This window comes from Natrix helvetica (genome assembly GCF_964273705.1).
Source record: "Natrix helvetica genome assembly, chromosome: 3".
Classification (NCBI taxonomy): domain Eukaryota; kingdom Metazoa; phylum Chordata; class Lepidosauria; order Squamata; family Natricidae; genus Natrix; species Natrix helvetica.
In genome coordinates, this window is record NC_138549.1 from 67,929,508 (window position 1) to 67,950,520 (window position 21,013).

The 21,013-nt window shown below is 40.9% G+C and overlaps 1 protein-coding gene across 1 annotated transcript in view; it reads left to right on the forward strand.

The window, feature by feature from the left end:
• Positions 1 to 654: 654 nt before the first annotated feature.
• The window catches only part of RGSL1 (regulator of G protein signaling like 1), a gene marked incomplete at its 5' end in the record, with an annotated part of 36,922 nt that continues 16,563 nt past the window's right edge, over positions 655 to 21,013 (forward strand). Inside the window, 13 exons of the mRNA XM_081949150.1 lie at positions 655 to 667; positions 1,422 to 1,504; positions 4,090 to 4,164; positions 5,373 to 5,502; positions 8,440 to 8,544; positions 10,905 to 11,066; positions 12,006 to 12,988; positions 13,478 to 13,540; positions 14,876 to 15,098; positions 15,767 to 15,874; positions 17,824 to 17,929; positions 19,801 to 19,994; positions 20,542 to 20,659. Coding sequence (XP_081805276.1) covers positions 655 to 667; positions 1,422 to 1,504; positions 4,090 to 4,164; positions 5,373 to 5,502; positions 8,440 to 8,544; positions 10,905 to 11,066; positions 12,006 to 12,988; positions 13,478 to 13,540; positions 14,876 to 15,098; positions 15,767 to 15,874; positions 17,824 to 17,929; positions 19,801 to 19,994; positions 20,542 to 20,659 — 2,363 coding nt within the window. The remainder of the gene's footprint in view (positions 668 to 1,421; positions 1,505 to 4,089; positions 4,165 to 5,372; positions 5,503 to 8,439; positions 8,545 to 10,904; positions 11,067 to 12,005; positions 12,989 to 13,477; positions 13,541 to 14,875; positions 15,099 to 15,766; positions 15,875 to 17,823; positions 17,930 to 19,800; positions 19,995 to 20,541; positions 20,660 to 21,013) is intronic.

Below are 21,013 nucleotides of genomic sequence, written 5' to 3' on the forward strand. Positions count from 1 at the left end.
AGCTCTGTCTCTTTGGCTTTGAAACGGAGATGAGCACTGCCCCCTAGAGTCGGGAGGAAATAGAACTCTATAAACAATTATCTAATAAATTATTATTCAAGCAGATAAGTATTTCTAATACATGTATATATTGTTTTTTTTTAAACCTACTGGATTCGGTGTGAATGAGTCCCATATTTCATTATATGTCTCCATACAAGATCAATGTCTCTAGGTCATCCTGCATAGGAGGCATGCGCATTCAGGTCTCCAATCCATTGAGTGCCCCCCAGAGTCATTATGTGGGGTGGGTGGATATACAAATATGAAAAATAAATATGAACCGCATGGAAAGTTCTCCACACAAAATGTAGGTTATTAAAATGAGATTTTTCAGCTGTAGGGCATTATTTCCTCCTCTTATATCACCTTGGGAGCTCTATACGGAGCTGATCTCACAAAGAGATGGATTAAGGCTGGTAGGTAAGAAGAGGAACTGTGTAAAAGAAAACTGTTGAAGTGGAATTGATATGACCTGAAAACATTTGGAGAGATCTTGATTGGAGGAAAGGGTCTTGGTGGAATGTGGAACCTGCTGGAACAACAAGAGATCTAATGCATTGTAACATAACAGAATGCTCAGTAGGGAGCAGTCTTCTTCAGGACAAGCTCAACATGAATACAGCTAGTGAGTTGTCTGCTCTTCATATTCCTGTTCCATCTTTCTGCAAAAAATCTCTAAGTGGCAATAGAAATCAACCTCTCTGTCTCTTGATTCTCAACAAATTGCAAAGATTTGGAATCAAGGATGGTTCCCACAGCCCAAGATGTGTCAGTCTTCCCAATTAATGACCCCTCCCCCTGAGAAGGGTACAGCTATACTGCCCTAATTAACCTCTTATCAGTTAGTCATTTGCAAAAGACTTGTATCAATTTATCTTACCCACTACTACCAATATATTCCTCTGCAATGAAGGCTGGAGAATAGAGTCTTATTCTGAACACGAAAAGATCCACAGAGATGACCTTGCCAAAACTAGGCAAAAATGATGGTTACACAAAGTGCAGGCAACAAATGTACGTTACTATAAACTGTAACAATAGACCATAGCTCCAGTTAATCTTGTGCAATCTTTTTCCTGATCTGCCTTGCCTTTAAGGACAGATAGAACATAGAGTTTTTACTACTTCATAAGTTCTAGATGAGATGGACATGCTACTGGCATCTTCCAGGGTGTATTTCTGAGGAATGAATTGCCACAACAATAAATTTAGTTGAGGCCCTGCATGTACCATCTTTGAAAATTAAGCATATAGGCTTAGTGGGATAGTCTAGTTCCTTTGTAGGAATATGGAAGAAAATTTCCGAGGGGATGATAATATATCAGCCCCAGTTTACATTTTCTGCTCATTAATGTCATAATTGTTTTTCCTCTTTTCAGAGTTGATTGGCAGCAAGCATTTGTCCGTTCTGCTAAAAGATGAAATATTTACAGACTTCTTCAACACATTCCTGAATCTTCCTGTAAGTTTCCCTCTTGAGTCAAGAATCATTTTCTGTATATGAACCAGTTATAAAAAATCTGTCATGTTGCCTTATGGCGCTGCAAATTTGGTAACCATGATCTGTATTTTTTTTTTACTAGTACTTTCAGTGAAGTGGTGATAACACAACAGCAAATAGATGTACAGGATCACTAAGGAGAGATTCCAATGTTTTCTTCTCTAGGTTCAGACATATCCTGGATCCCAGTGAAGGCTTAATATATACGTAGCTCCTATATTGGGACAAAACAAATAGATGGATGGCACTAGATGGCAGCAAAAGTTAGATATTTGATCCAATTTTTTTCAGGCCAGATTTGTTAAGGTGAAGTCACCTTTAAGATGGGCTCCACTTATGGTGATTGCATGGACATATCCACACTGTTTTATTAAGGGCAGGATGGAAGCAGTTTCTCATTTCTTTCTGGGATGTTTTCAGCTTCGCCATCTAGCTTACAGCTCTGGAATTTCCTGGAGGTCTCCCATCCGGATACAAACCATACCTTACTCTGCTTAGCTTCTGGGCCAAGACAAAGTATGCACAGTATTGATTAACTCTACTACAACAGATTTTTTTGAAAAAATGAGGAACAATTGAAATTCTGAGGTTGAAATTACTGAACCTGAGACCACATTTAATCCTTCTCAGAATGCATGCTCTTCTTTCTCCTGCATAACAGAAGTTGTTCATTCATACAAAAAAAAAAAAAGCCACAATTTTGTGTCAAATGCTGTATGGATTCTTACTCACAAGGAGTAAGTGATGAGATTTTGGTAAAATTTTACAAGTGGGCTGATGAGATTTTACAAGTGGACAATTCCAGGTTTGGGATAATGACAAATTCTTGGTCATTTTTCCATATTACTAAGTCCACTACAAGTATTGTATTTTTAAAGAATGCTTCCCATTCTGTTTTAAACGAGCCTCACATGATTGTTACCACCACATCTGCAATCCTACATGTCATATAGTATGACTATCATATCTAGGCTGCAAAAATCCTAATTGCCACTAAATGACATCAGCCAGACAGTGAAAAAAGATTACTGCACATAAAAATACACTTATGAAGGCGAGACCTGATCCTAAACACACAGTGCTTTCAGCTGGGTACATTCTGAGTGGCACAGCCAAGTCTTACCTCTGAGAAAGGGCTTTGAAATTGTTAACATCTTTAACCTCCTAGGCCTAATCTATTTTTCAGGAAATTGCTAATTGCATTTCTGGAAGGTGTGGAGAGTGGGAATTTAACCATATGTCAACATTGTAACCCCAGTCCAAATTTTATCTTTTGGTACTGATGTGGTATCAAGAGAGTACCCAGAATCCCCAGTTCCATTCCAATACACACAGAAGGGATATGATTGGATCTTGGTAAGGCTTCTATTAACCTTGCTGGCTGAGGAATCCTGGAAGTTGAAGCCCACACAGCTTAAAGATGCCGAAGTTGAGAAACATTGCTTTAAAAAAATCAGTAAGTGCTAATTATATCTATCTACGCATCTATATCTATCTCTAGGCAGGATATGAAGACAATGTTTTGCTTTGATTCTTTTTACAATGTATTCAAGATTTGCTTGAAGCAAGGTTCCTAACGTGGTATACAGGTAGTCCTCAACTTAGGACAGTTCGTTTAGTAACAATGGCACAGAAAAAGTGGCTTATGATCATTTTTCACACTTCACGGCTTGCAGCCTTCCCCGCAGTCATATGATTAGAATTTGGACTCCTGGCAACTGATATGTATTTATGATTAGTTGCAGTGTCCTGGGGTCATGTGGTCACCTTTTACAACTTTCTGACAAGCAAAATCAGTGGGGAAGCCAGATTCACTTAATAACTGTGTTGCTAAGTTAACCACTGCAGTGATTTGCTTAACAACTATGGAAAGAAAGGTCCTAGAATGAGGCAAAATTCACTTAATAAATGTCTCATTTAGCAACAGAATTTTTAGTTCAATTATGGTCTTAAATTGAGGACTACCAATATATTCTTCTTCCATTTTCCACATATGTTCTTTTGAGCAATGGGTTGTATTTCAAAAAGTCCACTGAATAGGTGGCTAAGGAGGAAAAGAAAATGAGTCTGTCTATATCAGAGGTGTCCAAACTTGAGAACTTTAAGACTTGTGGACAGCATGGCTGGCTGGGGAATTCTGGGAGTTGAAGTCCACAAGTCTTAAAGTTCTCAAGTTTGGACACCCCTGGTCTATATCTATGGATATCTATATCTATGGAAACGGTAACCTCTTTTTCTTTCATTTCTAATCCTTAAGAACAATTGCCAATTTTCAACCCTGATTTTATTTGTTAAACATAGATTATTAATTGCAGTCAAGCAGAATGTGAACCGCTCCCAATGAGGTTGCCTCAGCATTAGCCAATAATTGTGATGAAGGGAGGTACAGCCTACCAATATCTGAGTCTAAATAGCAGGTTGGCTAAGGAAGCCTTGTCAGTAGACAGCTGGGTTCCTGCACCCTGCTAAGAGGTAATATGCCTGGTTAGGCATAGCAAGATGTGTGAATCTGGTTTATCTCCCCTCCGCTTCATCTCTCCCTGCAGGTGTTCGGTCAGACACCTCTTTTCATTTGCAGAACGCGTCAGTGGTACCTGTGGCCAGAATTACCATGCAACCAGGTATGATTTTTCAGTGCATAATTTTGTAAAATTATGCACTGGAGGATGGACGTCATTGATTTATTCCAAATCTGGGAAATATAGCATATTAAACGTAGCTTCAATTCAGTCTAATCATTGTCATTACTAGTAATTCTTTTCCATAAAATTAAAGTATAAAAAATGTTTGAAAGCCCAAAGTATATTTAAAATGTCTCAGGACAAATCAAGACAGAAAGAAGATGCTTGATCAGAATATACTTATCTTTTATTCTTTTGGAAGTATGTTATGTTTTATGGTGTGTATTGGAATTTGTAGGCATATACACCTATGCCTTACATCAATACCTTCTTTGTGTAACCCAGTACAGTTTGCATGTAATAATTAGTTTTTTTCAACACAATGTCCAAAAGTCTATCTATTTATGTTCTCTTTTTAGGGGCAAATGTGATTGTGTGATTGTCCTAAAGGTGCTTTTTGAAAAGGCAACTGACTTTGTTTTCCTTGAAGACATTTTGCTTTACATCCAAGAAGCTTCTTCAGTTTTGTGTGATTATTTCAGGAGTCATTGTCTTGTAGTTTATGGCTACAGAGACAGAAAATCATTTAGTCTAATTAAATTATTAAATTAAATTAAATTATTAAATTAAATTAAATTAAATTTAGTTCACCTATCCAGTTTCCATATTTAGTAAACAATCTAGCAAGGTACACAAATTTGTCTACTTGTTCCAGGTTTTTTTGTTTTTGTTTGTCACTCATCTATATTCTACAGCTTCAGATTTATTTCTCCTTTTCTTTCCCCTTAACTCTACGGGCACACAATATACTTATTTTCCTTCTTTCAATTCTTAATTCACACTCTTTACTCCTGCTATAGTCTTCTGTACTTAGAGTACATTCAGGTCCAGTATTTCTGACTTCTACATCATCAGCATTGGGAAGTCTCCAGAATGGTGGCCAAATTCTGTGCCATTGCCATGGCAACCACAAGATATACTGGCTCCATACTATAGGTATGCTTAATCTCAGCTACAAAGAGATTTTAACTCATGGTTAATCCTTTCTTGTGACAGAATCACTCACACGTGGTCACCTTTCCTCTAGAAAACAAGCCCTAAGTTCTCTAAGGTTCCTTGCATTTCAGAGATTCTTTTCTTGCATTGACCTTTGGCTCATGCAGATTATTTTTTTAAAAGTTTCATTGCTCTTTTGGGGGCTCACACAGGTATCAAAGCACAAAGGCTTGTTGAATTGGATGGAGAAGCATCGGCTGCCTTTCTTCTGCAAAACAAATTTATTTCTTCACTATGTACTCTGTGAGGAGCTTGTCAGTTTCATCCGCTCTCCAGAGGCAGGTGAGAGTTGAAGCTAAATGTATTAAGTTAACATAGACAAGACATGGGGTTTTGGGGGGCAGTGAAGGTGGAGTTTTTGGGAACTGAGCACCTTATTTTTGGACAGAGATGCAGGAGAGTCAATGTCTGTGAATTTGTCAGGCAAAAGGGAAACTTTCCAACAAGTACTCAAGGGCAGAGCTGTCTCAGGCAGTAATGTTACTACTACTCCTACAAGCACTACTAACTCAACAATCCCAGGGGAAGAACTTCTAGTGGAAATTTGCAAAGCCAAGGAGATGTAGATTTCTGGAGAAATGACAATGGATTGAATGAAAGGGCCATTACTTCCCGAAGTTCACATACAAGGTGCCCGACTTCCTCCTTGACAGAAAGAGCACAAAACTCACACTCAGAACTAGCCCTGCCATTAGTTGTCTGGCAGGCTTGTATTGACTGTGGGTTTAGCACTTTGGTGGGTGGTGGGAACCCACATTCAGTCCCATGGAATGAATGATTCGAGGTGGAAAGGTCCTCAAAACAATAGGCGAACATGCCTCACATTATGAAGCACTTTCAGGATTAAGAGCTGAACAGGTGTCTTCTGAACATGGATTTAGTACTGTGCTAAGCTCACAGTCAAAACATGCTGGGTTTCAAGAGCTGTTGAGTAAAGTGGGGGAATTTGATCCAATCCACGGACCAGCTATTCTATGCCCCGAGGGAAGTAACAGATTGTGACAGAAAGCTACTCCAATGGCTCTAAGTAACATTACAAAACATCTGACAAAAACATTCCTCCATCGTAATGATTTGATTGGCAGATGGTTACATCAACTGCTGATAAAAAAGGGGAGCAACCAAGTGATGGCTCAACCAATGACTACAATTGCTAGAGCAGGAACAAAAGAGTCAGGATAGGGATTGATAGCATTTTTTTTTGACCATCGATCTTCCTGCTAGCTAAAGACCAGGTAGATGACACTTGAAGAGAGCCATTTAAAGAAAGGCCCTTCAGTCACTGTTAAGAGCACTGCTTTGAATGTGACTCTAAAAACCTTCGGAATGTGCAGAAGTACATAGAGCACCTAACTACAAGTCCTTATTGCAGCCCTAATTTTTTTCTGGAGTTGCACCTTTGTTTGTTGTCACACGAGTCTAGAAAGCGACACGACCGCTTTTGCAGGTTTGCAGACAACTACTACACTTGCACTCCAGCATTGTCTTAAGCACTACAGAGCCCTACTTTCCACTGTTGTCCCAACCAAAGTGAATAAAACCTAGTAGAAATTATGCAAAAAGTTTCCATTGTTAAGTATTGATCACGGTGATGTTTTGTTGTTAGTCTTACTTAAGGAGTTATAGAGTCTGTTCAGTAAGTAGCTACTTTCCTAGACCAGCTTGGCCAACAATCAGGAAGGAACTAGTAATTTACTCAGCAATAATTGTGTATTACATTAACCTTAGCCTTATTTTCCAAATGTTGTGAGTGTGACAAGACAGGGAAGGCACATTTTATTAAGCAATAAGCCTTGCCCATCTGGTTCAAGTTCTCTAACACTTTGCATGCTGTCGCCAAGAAACTGTCACTAAAATAACTCCAACAGACCAGTTTCGTATAGTGGCTAAGGCACCAGCTAGAAACTGGGGAGCTATGAGTTCTACTTCTACCTTAGGCACAAAGCAAGTGGGTTGACCTTGGGCCAGTGGCTTTCCCTCTACTCTAGAAAGAAGGTCATAGAAAATCACTTCTGAAAAACCTTGCCAAGAAAACTGCAGAAACTTGTCCAGCAGTCACCAGGAATCAACAATGACCTGAAGACAAAAAAATTTAAAAATCCAAGCTTATACATTTGTTCAAGAAATACTTGCATTCTGCCACACTATATCTTTACACTTCATGTAAAAGTGTACTTAAACTAATCCTCTCACTAAAATTACAGTTGTTCGAGGCAGATTTTGCCATATAAAAATGACCTAGCCATTTTCAATGAAAGCAGTTCGAGTTAAAAACAGACAGATGGGTCTTATTACAGAGTGCTCCATCATTGTACAAGCTTTTGATCTTATAAATCTGAAGTGCAAACTGGCTGGCTAGTAATGGATTTGAAAACTGCATCTGGATTAATTATATTAACATAGAAAGAAGCAAGTGATGGGTTTTTCAGTGGACAGCCAGGCATAATTAAATAAATACATTGGATCAGCTGATGTGGAAGTTAATTGCAGGCCTTTTCAGTATCATTAGAAGAAATATCCATCTGGTTCAGTTCCATGCGGGGAGAGAGAAACTGTAGACATGGAGACTGATTGGAAAGATGAACAGGACCACCTGGGTTTGAGGTCCTAGGCAGCTGACCACATGGAGTGTAGAGGGAGGGTTATTGATACCCTCTCTTGGGCCTTGCCCTTGAGATTCCTGTGCAGGAAATGTATTCTATTGGCTCTAGTCAAACTCCCATGCTAGGAATTTGTCTGAGATAAGTTTGGTAGAAGCCTGGAGGGTGATGTCCCCAGGTGCAATGCAGTGAGCCCTGGTGCTAGATAATCCTACTATGTCCTGGAACATCATGTCTTAATCCCATCACCCTGGAGCTGAACATCTTTTGTTTTGGGGATAGGCTGGCCCAGGCCTTTTTCATGGGCGCCAAATATCTGCTGGGGACAGGGAGCTGGGACTGAGTTTCTGTCTCCCTTAAGATTTCCATTTCTCTTTTATTGGAAATAAATAAATTCTACCTTTTTAAATATTTCTCAAAATATTTCATTCTTATAAGGAGGGTGACTTCCCTCAGTAGGAAAGAGAAAGCAAGCCCAGTTGATGACCTGCCTTCATTTCCCCCTCTATTTTGTCACTTTTGGTACAAAAACAAGTAATTTCTAAGCCATGGGGCAGGACCCCATTCCACCCCCACAAAAACATTTTCTGGTGATATTGTCTTTGCTTTTGCTTTGCAGCGGAGATGTTGCGATGGAAAAAGGCTGATCAGTGGCTGCTTGAGAAATGCATTGCTGGCAGTAGAGGCATGTGGCGTTTTCGGTCCTTCATGCAAGGAATGGCAGGTAGGCAAGGGAGTACCAGAAATCCCACTCCAAGAGAAACAGGGCTAAGGAGAGTTGAACAATTCCTCTCCCAGATCAATGGAGAACCATAGCTCAAAGAATGAAGAATAGGAAGAGGTCCCTGGTTCCAATCTTTGACTGTTTGAAATTGAGTGGGCTGGCTAAATGTTCTTGCTGAAATCCTACAGAGCTAGAATGAATACATCTTCCCTGATCTGAGCAATAGTTCCTGCCGTGTCCTTTTTAAGAAAAACATCACAAAACCTGGTTTGGGTGAGGTTGAGATTAGCTGTGATCATACCAGCCTTCAGCCATACTGTCCTAAATTCTATGCCTTGGAAACACAAATGTAAAAGAAAAGAAAAGAAAAGAGGAAAAGACTGTTCTAATCAGTGGCTACTAGAAAAAAAATTGTATGACCTGCTACTGATAAGAAAGAGGAAGGATTTGCAGGATGGGATAGATATAGAAGCAGAGGGGAAGCATAACGTCTACTTTACCTAGTCTAGGGTTACCATATCTGTGCTGCAGAAATATTTATTGCCTAAAGATGTCAGCAAAGAGTCAGAATTTGATTTGTCTTTTGCTAGGGACCTCTAGAAAGGTTACCCTGGGGGCAGTGGTGGGTTTCAAAAATTTTTAGAACCTCTTCTGTAGGTGTGGCCTGCTTTGTGGGAGTGGCTTGCTGGCCATGTGACTGGGTGGGAGTGGCTTGCCAGCCATGTGACTGAGTGGGAATGGCCAATTTGTAAAATGTGGTGAAACTCGCTTAACAACGTTCTTGCTTAGCAACCAAAATGTTGGCTCAGAAACTCTGGCATTTGAAGCACGCAAGTCTTAAAGCTGTCAAGTTACAAGACCCTTGCACCCCTAACCCTTTAGAAATAAAAACCCCAGGGGTGTTCAAACTTGACAGCTTTAAGACTTGTGGACTTCAACTCCCAGAATTCCTCCTCTCGCTCTTCATCTTGATGATGTGCGGACGGGCGGGGGGAGAGAGCTGGAACCGGTTCTAACCAGCACTGTAGATTTGTGGAACCTCTTCTATAGAAGAAGTTAGAACTGGCAGGAACCCACCCCTGCCTAGGGGTCACATAGCCCAGCCATCATATCCAAAGGGAGACAAACACTGGGGATGCTTATGAACTAAGCAGACTATAGGCCTGTTTAAATTAGGGCAGCCTCTTATCTTATAACAATCTCCTTTATGGTTTCTGCCTTCAATTAAGGAGCTGGTAAAGAGTAGGCCCATTCAGTCTTCCTTTTGGTGAAGAGCACATTTTTGCTTATGGCATGAGCATATCCAGATTTGCTAACTAAAGAAAGATGCTTAAATCACAAGTTTTGATTTATCGGTCAGTCTTGCACATTGTCCCATGGGGCAAATGGAAATACTCATTGCCATCACCATTCTTTTATTAAATGAACCCAAAGAAATGATGTTTTGGGAAGAGGGGAGTCACCCAAAGGTACATTGGCACAGACAGCAGCCCATCAGCTTTCTTTAGGGTGGCTTTGACTATTCATTTCCTTTCTCCTGGAGGAGAAAAAAGTAGAGTGGGACTGCACCCCATGATAATGCTTTCATATTAGCTCCATTACTCTTAAGGCCAGCATTAGGTCTTTCTTTACAGCAACATCAAATTTGTTATATTTCTTGCCAGACAGCAAAATGCCCTTAATAGGAGCACTTTTACAGACCCTCCTCTTGATACAAACAATAGGCAATTACTTAGTTAAGATCAAATCCACAAGTGGCATCCTATGTGTGCTTTGGAGTCAGAAGTGACTTGCCATCACATTCTTTCGAGACTGAGAGAGAGAGTAACTGATCAAAGGTCACCCAGAACTTCTCGTTTCTAACCTGGTTTCTTTACCCATAAATCTTTTTTCTTATTTAAGTTCTCAGACTAGACAACAAAAGTACTATCTATGTCAGTGTTTCTCAAACTTGGCGACTTTAAGTCCTGTGGACTTCAACTCCCAGAATTCTGGGAGTTGAAGTCCACAGGACTTAAAGTCGCCAAGTTTGAGAAACACTGATCTATGTCATTCATTCATTCATTCATTCATTCATTCATTCATTCATTCATTCATTCATTCATTGAATTTCTATCCCACCCATGTTACTGATACAGCAACTCTGGTCATGTTCTCATACCAGAAGTCCACAATACCACAACCCCAGAGGTTGGCTTTATTGCAGGAATATTTCCTTAAGAACAGGGGGATTCAAGAATTTCCACAGGTAAACCTTTTTTTTTTACAGAAAAGCAAAGAAAGAAACACTGACTTGAACTATTTTGCTAGTATTGTTGGGGACTACAGATGCGGCAAAATCAATGTTCTAATTTCTACAGGAGAAGAGCTCACCAAATTCTGGCTTGCTGCAGAAAGGATACTTGGGATTGATGAAACAGATGAATCCCAGCAAGATCTCTATGTGTCACTGATCCAGATCCTAATGGCCACCCACTTGCAGGAAGGCTCTACAGTTGTCACCCTCTGTAACACAACTGTTGGTAAGTGACATATATCTCGCAGTCAGAATTGTCATTTTCTAGCTACATACCGTGCTGGCTATGCTTCCTTCAAAGAAAGTTATATGAAAAGCCTTCTAGAGCAAAATCTATCTACGTCAGTAACTTGCTTCCCTACAAAGATGAAACCCAGTCTTCCAAAGACCCTTAGGTCTCCATCTGCTTTTCCTTTTCTTTGCACGGGCAACTTCTGCACGCGCACACGCGCGCGCGCACACACACACACACACACACACACACTTGCCTCACAACACTGAGATTCTATTCAATATAATGGATTTCCCCTCAACGACCTTCACTAGGCCTAGCCAGAATAACAGTCAGTGGATGTATATGAAGCAATATTCTGAATTCACATACGTAGTATATTGAACCACAAACCAATGAAACAGACAAGGGTTGCAAAAGCCTTAAAACCACAAAAGAACCAACCAAAGTTAATAATGACTATACTAACATATGATAATGGAGCCCTTAGGCCTTTAACTAGTTAAACGTTTCATATGAACAATTAGAATCTAGAAGGGGGGTATTTGAGTATAATTTTGACATATAGTCATTTTACAAATCTGTGCATGTGTAGGCTTGAAATGTTCCTTAACATTTTAAATCACAGAAGAAGACTCGGCTATCAGAACATAGAAAATACTTGCAGCAAAATGCTGGGATTACCTGAGCTGCCTCAAACTGGCATCCCTGCAAATATGCTGAAATTGAACTTGCAAAATTCCCAGCCGGACAATTCCCAGAAAGATTTGCCTAGGCAGTAACAGCTCAGTTATGGCCTCCTTAGGTCTGATCCAAACATCAGAAATCTACAAGTCAACATGGGATTAAAGAATTCAGGTAGACTCTTTTCCTCCCCTGACAAACAAGGAAATCGCTGAGTCCTCTTTTTCTGGTTTGTTCTCCTCTTCCCAGAATCACTTCTGAAAAAGATTCCCTTTCACCGGCAACATGTCCACACTCGAAGGGAAATCCTACACAAGATGCAAAAAGTGGCCCTGTTCAAGATTGAAAGCTACTGGCTCCCCAACTTCTTCATTCATTGCAAATTAAGCATGGAGGAGGAGCCCAAATGTCTCCATCTACTCAAGCAGTATCAGGACCGCTCACTTCAAGTTAGCCTGAAGAGGCAGAAGTCATTATCTCTGGCTCCGATGAGCATCCGAGAAAGCAGTTTGGACACAAAATCCTACTTCAGTTTGAAAAACAAAAGGGACCTTTGGGATCAGATGAGAGGTAGGAGCCTTTCTTACAAAGGTAAAAAAAAAGATGGCCGCAGCCAGAAGCCCAAGTTACATAAAGGTAGTCCCAAGAAGCTGACCTTCTCCAGAAAGAGCTTCTCAAGTCCTAAACCTCCTCGCAAAGAACTCATCTGGGACTCTGAAGATGTGATGTCTTTTGATGAATCATTGAACTTCAGAAGCAGTCCAAGCGAGTTCTTCACCTCCCCTGTATCAGATGAGGTCCCTGACAAGTGCACCTTCAACAAATTGCGCTCCTCCACTCCTGTAGTGCAGTTCCCTTCCATGCTCGCTCTAAAAACTCTCATCAAGTCTCCCCCGTGCTTAGACTTCCTTCCTTGGGTACTCACAGCTGACAAATGTGCCGGACGCCCCTTCAGGGAGTTTTTGCTGCGTCGGAACTACGCAGTAGAAGTTCATCTCCTTGATCTGTGGCATGACCTGGAGGACTTCTTGCGCATGATGTTGTGCTCCCTTGGTGAAGGGAACATCCTTCTGCGCCACGTGATGGGGGAAAGGATTTGTGAGCTGTATCTGACACAGAGCAACAATTGGCATCTGCCTCTGAAGCTAACAACACTCCAGAGTTTGCAGAATCTCCTGCCTTCTGGTCATGTGATTCCATGGGTCCTGAAGGCACAGAAGGAAATCTGTAAGGTGGGTAGACCATCATCTCCATCCTTTTCCTAAGCAAAGCAACCTAATCTTTCAGCAGCTTTGCTAGCTCCTGGGGCTATGATACACACAATACCTATGGTTTGCCACACAGATAGAAAAGGTGCTTCACCACTTGTAACTAAACATGGCACAAATGTGGTCTGGCACATTTTGCTCTGGCAACATTTACTTTCTGCAGAATTCCCCCTTATTCCAAAACTGTCCAAAGGCAGACCCAAGGTAAATAAAATCTGCAAGGCTTTTTCACCCATTGCTTGCAAGGAAGTTAGGAGGCAAAATAAGGATGGGCAATGGAAGCATCAAATTTTCTAATAGCGCAATTTTCTGCCAACTCAAAAAATAGGAGGAGAAAACAATATTCAACAGTAAGGAAAGGACCAGTATCTAGTCATCGCTAATTAATTAAATAATTATTGTGAAACTGAAAGAAAATCATTTACTTAGGGGGTGTTCTTATGTTCATTTTAGATACTCAGCTTCCTCTATGAGGAGTTTCTTCAGAATGATGACAAGATGTTCCTGTATTACGTGGTAAGAGAGAGCTATGGAGACCTTTAGTTCAGGTGGGAGAGACAAGTAAGGGACCCAAATATAATGCAAGCAAAACAAAACCTCGACTTACGACCACAATGGGGCTGAACATTTCTGTTGCTAAGAAAGACATTAGTTAAGTGAACTTTGCTCCACAAAGTCCTTTAGGAACTTTCTTGCCATATTTGCTAAGTAAATCATTGCAAGTGTTAAATTGTTAACATGGGTGTTAAGTTAATTTCATTTCTCCATTGAGTTTGCTTGTCAAAAGGTCACAAAAGGTGATCAGATGACCCTGGAACATTGCAACCGTCATAAATATGAATCAATTGCCAAGTGTCTGAATTTTGATCACGTGACCCCGGGGTTGCTGCAACGGGTGTAAGTGTAAACAATGGTCATAAGTCACTTTTTTCAGTGCCATTGTAACCTTGAACGGTCACTAAATTAACTGTTGTAAGTTGAGGACTTACCTGTACAGTCTTGGAGCAGAAAAGTTATCAGATTTCAGAAGGAATGGCTGTTAGATACAAGATTAGAGAATTTGCTTTGCTAACATGTGCAATGAGGGTCTGTTGCCTTTTGAAACAAGCTTTTAAAAATTAGTTTCAATTAAAGGCCATCAGAATAGCTCAAGAATGGTGCTTTCAATTGGATTAGGCCCAGAGGTGATATTCAGCCGATTCTGTACGGTTCGGGTGAACCAGTAGCAGAGGCTGTGGGAGGCTCCGCCCACCCACCCTGACGTAACATGAAGGTGGTGTGTATGCTCACATTTGCAAACCGGTAGGGAAGGTAAGTGAATCCCACTACTGATTAGGCCAGGGCTGTACTCAAAAGCAGTCCTTCAAAGCACTGTTTGCAAAAAGCAGTCAGTTTTAGCCAAAAGATATTTCCCTTTCTCCAAGCACTCCTGATTATTGAGCTACTGACTTTGATGACCAAAACCCAGTAAATTTGTTTTAAAACTGACAAGCCTATAGAAAGCAAGTAGAATATTGGAAAGGGTAGGATTCAGAACGAGCATACTGCCCCCAGGTCTCTCAGAATAGGCCTACAAGATCTGGGCTGAAAAAAGTTTCAATGATCACTTGGAAGCATCAAAGATATAGTTTCATGGAGACCCTATCTAGCTTCTGAGACTTTTGCAGCCTAGATCTGGTAGTCCAATCTCAGAATCTGAGAGGGAAAAAGTTCTAGATCTGGTAGTCCAATTTCAAAGTCTGAGGGGAAAAAAGTTCTGTATGGATCTAACTCAAACTCTCAGTGTGTAGTATTCCGACATTCACGGCTTTGAGTAACCAGGTGTATATACATTTATATTTTCTTCCGTAGAGTGGCAAGGAAAAGAAACCAAATGCAGAAGAGCCGTATGACAGAACTGAGAACCTGCGGCTGATCAGAAGGATCGCTGAATCCTTGCATCTGAGCCAGGCCTTAGCTGGGATGAGAGACATTGACCTCCTGACACGAGACCACTGGCAACTGTTGGGCATTCAGGACCTGGCCACAGGAGGCTCTATTTTCATGGAATTGGAACCTGTTGCGCCACAGATAGGTAAATTGACAGAGTTGGCTCTGCAAAGCAGTGTGTAATTGGAGAGCAAGATCCGAGTCGTTGCAGGGTTAGCAATTTAGAATATATTTGGGGTACATGGAAACACATTAATCTGTTGATACACAGCATGCTTGGTTAAGCTACAATGGGATGGGTAATCTGTGACTGAAGGGTTGTAGGAAGTCAGGTTTAGCATGCTATGTGAAACAGGCCACTACTGCTACAGGTCTCTTAGTGCTATTTGTTTGACCTGGTTTAGATTTAAATGTCCTGAGGTAAATTTCCACCCAGTTCTCAGTAGCGTAAGCAGATCAGGTTTGCAGAGATTCGTCTCTGGAACTACAAGAGCTGGTTCTTTAGAACTGGGGCAGCCTTAGGCAGCTCAGAAAGCAAAGTAAGCTGGATTGAATTAGTGTCTGCTTCCTTATTGGGCCAAACTGTTTGTAAGAATGGAACTAAAGGGGGGACTAAAATGTATGGTTGTGACTCTTGTGACTCCAGATACAAAATCACCTGAAATTTCAAGGCGCATTGAATTACATCTGAATTGTAACTTCTTTCCCCATAACTTAAACAAATCCTGAGTAGCCAACTCAAGTGAGTAGCTCAAAATCACTAATGACTGCCGTGCTTGTTCTTTCTGCTTCTCCCTCTGCCCATAACAACAGATTATGGCAGCATGACATTTGAAGACCTGGCTCGGCTGAATCCCAAGATGGCTGTGGAGCTTCTTAGCAAGAACTTCAGGGAGTTCTGCAAGAGATGTCCATCAGGCAGTGAGTTCTTGGAGCACTGGAATCAAGAGGAATTCACCTGGTTCACAAGCAATATGGAAGAAAATGGAATAGAGATGATTAGGGTGTATTGGTGGCCTTCTGTTACCTTAATATCTCAGAATAGGGAAAGAAAAAACATCCGGAGGCATCTAAAAATAAAGTACAGATACTCCTTGTTTAGCAACCCCAAATGAGACTAGCAGCTTGATCATTAAGCAAAGCAGTCACAAAGTGAAACCATGATTGTGTTTATTATCCTACTTCAGCTTTCTCACCTTTACACAATTGTGAAAGTTCTAAATCTGATGATTGGCTGTATAGTTGCTTTTTCATCACTTTCAGAACTGGAAACTGTTGCTAAATCAGGCAGTCACTAAATGAGGACTACCTGTATTTCCTGCAGCAGTCTTGAGATTCTGCAAGGATATCATATCTTCAGAGTACCAGCATTTCAGATTCTTGTTGCCCAAATTTCATGATTTTAGCATTGAAATGAAGTAAGATAGTCTGATGATACAAGATACTGCAGGAACAGGAAAAATCTAATTAAGCGGGTAGAGAAATGACAGCCACTTATAATCTGCCAGTTATTATTAGTTGATAAGGGGAATGACTCAATCAATTGCAGCTTCTTCACTTCCCATTTAAAAATATATATCTTCCCTCTCAAATAAAATAATAATAAATAATGCAGGTGTTCAGTCGGTCCATCATGGCAGCTTGTCTCTTGGAATCACAACCCCAAATTTTGTGCCCTCTGCCTATCCTCCCTACTTGTTGATATGTCTAGCAGGAGATGGGATGCATTCCCTTCAAGAGCCACCCCAGTTTGCTGACCACTCAGCAAAGGGAAATGTAGCTTCTTTTGCTGGGCACTTAGTGCTGGAAAGTGGCAATGCCCAGTTAGTATAAATTAGCAATAGTAATAGCACTTAGACTTGCAGTATATACTGTCCCATACTGCTTTACAGCAGGGATCCCTAACCCTCGGCTGCTACCCACTACCGGGCCTCGAGCAGATCAGAACTGGGTTGCAAAGTGGCAGGCAAGTGTGGGCGCGCACACATCCCCTCTTTATGAGCAGTGGGTGAGCATGTGCATGCATGCTCCATTTGTGTGAGTGGCGGGCGCGCATGCCCACCACTTGTGTGGATCCATTTCCTCTCCCTACCACCACCAGTCCACAAAGGGAGAAAGGGTTGGGAACTCTGATTTACTGCACTACCTGGGTGGTTTACAATGTCAACATTATTTGATTATTGCTTCCAACAATCTGGGTCCTCATTTTACTGATCTAAGAAGGATGGAAAGCTGAGCAACCTTGAGCCTGGCAGGATTGAACTCCAAACTGTGCACAGAGTTTGCCTGCAATACTGCATTCTAACTACCGTACCACTATGGCAGGGTTGGGTTGCTGACAGTGTTACTGTTGGTTCGCAAACCCACACGCAATGTATGCGCGCACTCTTCAATGTAAATTGTTCTGCGCACATGCGCAGAACAATTTACAGTGAACTACACACATGCAGTCCCTAAAATCCAAAATGTTGGCGGCCAAGTGGCAGTGAGGAAACCAGTTCAGGGGCATGGCAGGCCTGGGGTCGCTGCCGGTTCTGCGATCCGGGCCTGAATTCCACTACCAATTCGGCCAAACCGGCAGCAACCCACTTCTACACCATGTCTTCTGATAGTGCAATTGCAGCAGGAGAGAGCTGGAAGCATCTAAAATGGCCAATAATGATGTTGATTAATCAATCAATCGGTGGGGCGTTTATTTTGTTCTATGAGCAGATCCTAATCTATATTTCCTATTGCCCAGGTGAATTGAAGATTTAATATGAGTTTCAAATCTTCTACGCTCATCTTCAGATGATGCATCTTGCCTATCCCCAAATCAGATAAGGCAAAGCTTGTACTTATCTGGAAATGTCCTTTTTTTTTTTAAACAGAAGTGTTTGTTCAGCCAGTGGTTCCCAAAAGGAGTCTCCCATGGGCCAGATCAAGTTTCTCCTTCCTGAGGAAGGCTGTGGTTAGGAAACCCATTGCAAAGCCCAGGTATTTATCTCATCCACCCAGAAGGATACACTCTGTTCTTTCATTCCAATTCTTAGCCAAACGGGTTTTGTTCAATAAACAACAAACAAACAAACAAATATGGATCAGGAGATTAGGGATGGAGTGAGGGAGTGAATATCTTCCTCCTTTCTTTCACAAACTCCAGGTTAAGATATTTTCCCTAAAGCTGTTTTGTTTTTATCTAAACAGAAGTCTCCAAGGGGAGCTTTGTGTAATTCATTAAGTTGTCAGGTCTGGTCTAGTCCTTGCTGGTTGCTCAGTCTACAAATTCAGCACCATGTTTTGGTGGGTTCACCTAATTTTTTAAAGAGGCAGGGAAGTATAATATTGGTACCAGTGCCAGGGCCTTATATAATTATTAGGCCACCACTTCTTGCCACCTTTTGTTTTTAAGCATTTATTGCTATACTACTATGCATGCTTTTTGGGGGACTAAGGTCTGTTGAATTTAATCAAGTGAACATACGTAAGATTGCATTGTAAAGCTGGTGTTGCTTTGAAAATCGGCGATCCCGTTTGAAGTCAGACATGCAAGAAATGACCAGGGCTAACAATGCAGCTTGTGTGAAATTGTATGTTTTTCCTGCTTCTGCATCAAAGGAAGCAAAGCAGAGTTCGGGGCTCTGATCAAGACAGGCAAATATCATGGAGATTTTTTCCTAAATTGCTAAATGTGCAAACTTCCATGGTCTCCATGGCCCAGAGGAAGGAGCAGTATTGGAGCTGATTATTTATTATTATTTTATTATTTATTAGCGTTTATATACCGCCCCCTCTCCCGAAAGGGACTCGGGGCGGTGTACAGTCCGTATCAAAATACAACAGGTTAAAACATTGATAAACAATGTTAGGCATAGATTATATGAAGAAGCAAGTTTGAGAATAAGAGATATCAGAAACAGCCTTGGGGGAGGGGGGGACCCGGAAGGAAGATCTGCTCCCTAGAAGCAAAGTGGAGGGGGGAGGGGTTTCTGTTGTTTTGTTTTCTTTAAGCATCGTTTGGATATTCTGAAACATGGTTTAATTCGCCACATTTCTTTCTCTCCTTCTCTCCAGAGATCTCATGGCAATTTTCTCCTTGTGCATTGAGAATATAGCCATGCACAAAGAATCTCCAGCTTCTATAATAAGTTTTATAACTGAATAGAAACCCAGCTGGGTTACCTTGGGCCAGTCACTCTCTCTCGGCCCTAGAAAAGGGGCAACAGCATACTACATCTGAAATCTTACCAAAAAAAAAAAAACCCTGCAGGGACATGTCCAGGTAGTTGCAGGAAGTCAGCACTGGCTCATAAATACCTCTCAAAAGTGTGTGTGTTAAACCATGTGTCTCTAATGTCTTAATCCCACTCACACTCTTCTCATGAGGCTTAGACATTTGATTTTAAACAAAAGAGCATATACTGTTCTATAAGGCGAAGAAAATAAATACTGTTATGTGTATTAAGTGATAATAAAATAGTAATATGTGTTATGATATGATTTGTCAATAATTATATAATTTTATTACCATATGATTTGTCAATAATTGTATAATTATTTTTATAATTATTGACATCATATCACATCATAATCATATCATAACAACAATTACTACTTAATTACTACTTAATACACAGAGAAGAACAGTAGAACAGTACATCCTTTTTTGTTTAAAAACATCCTCTTTTGTTTATAATCAAATTTCTAGACCTCATGTAATATGTTTCTGCACCATGGATATTTTATTGATATTACTCTGTTATGTGTTTTTAAGTGGTTTTTAAATGGATTCCATCCCCATCTCTGAGATTGTAGCTTTATGGAAAAGCAGCCTCTTGAGCTTCCTCGTCTCTCTCTTCCCTTCCTAGAACTCTCTCTGAAGTGATGCAAAACTCGCTCCATTTTGAGTATTTCAGGAACTTCCTCAGGCTGCACAATGCAGAAGCCCCACTCCTTTTCTGCCTGGCTGTAGAAGATATAAAAAAAGAGCACGATCCCAGGATTCAGCAAATGCAGATCAATGAGTGTGTTCGAACTTACTTCTTCAACCCTATTCCACCTGGTATGCCGCAAGCAAGTCCCTCATTCTACCTCACAAGGCTAGAGATAGGCCCCGGGATGATTCACTATTGAAGTTTACCTCCTTGCTGCCAGCCACAAGACCTTCTGCCCATCTTGTGCTCCTACCTTACTAGTCTGGATGGGCCTTCTGTTTGGTGCCCTGTGAGACAAAGGGGAGAAAGGGCAGTATTGCCTTTAAAAGTCTCAGCAGAAAGCTCCTAGTCTTCTCCTGATCTTGGCTGCTTGTAAATGTTTGCCAAGTCTGGTTTGCTCAACCCAATTTGAGAAGAGATTTCAACCTGAGAGCTTTGAATCTTCAAAAAAGTATGGGAAGAAGTGCTTTGGATCTTACACAAGAGCATCTCTTTGCTGTTCTTTCATACTCTTCTTCAGGCTTCTTTACAAGACTAAAAAAACAGATAGCGTGGCTCTTTCAGAGTTGCATGAAAGATACAATGCTATAATGATATGATCACTAAGTGTGGCCCAGGGTCATTTAGGGACAAAACAATCACCCAGATGTCTGGTATGTACTTTGTCTTATCCAGAAAAACTGCTGCAGTGTGATGAATATGTCATCCATGAGATTCCAACGTTACCATCAGTCCCTGTTCCCATTTTGGTCACTGCTCAAATCTTAGTTTTGAAGCACTTGGAAGGGAAGTGGTGAGTAAAGAGCAATGGCCAAACAATGCCATGGGGTTGTTCCTTCTGGGCCATTCCAGTCAGAAGACTGTGTGGTGGTATGGAAAGTAACAAAGATATTGACATAATAATGCAAATAGCAAGAAGATGGTATTCCTCAAGAGGAACCTGCTGTATTTTTGTTCTGGGGTGGAGTAAAGTTGGAGGTAAGCCTCCTTTGTGTGCGATCTGCCCATATGTGGCTTACCATATGACCAATTTATATCTGGAATATAAATTATTTCGCAGGGGAAGAATATAGGAATCCTTTGTCTGTTACATTCAAGTTTCTCCTATAAACATTTTCAAGTGAAATGAATTGCAGTAATAATTTAC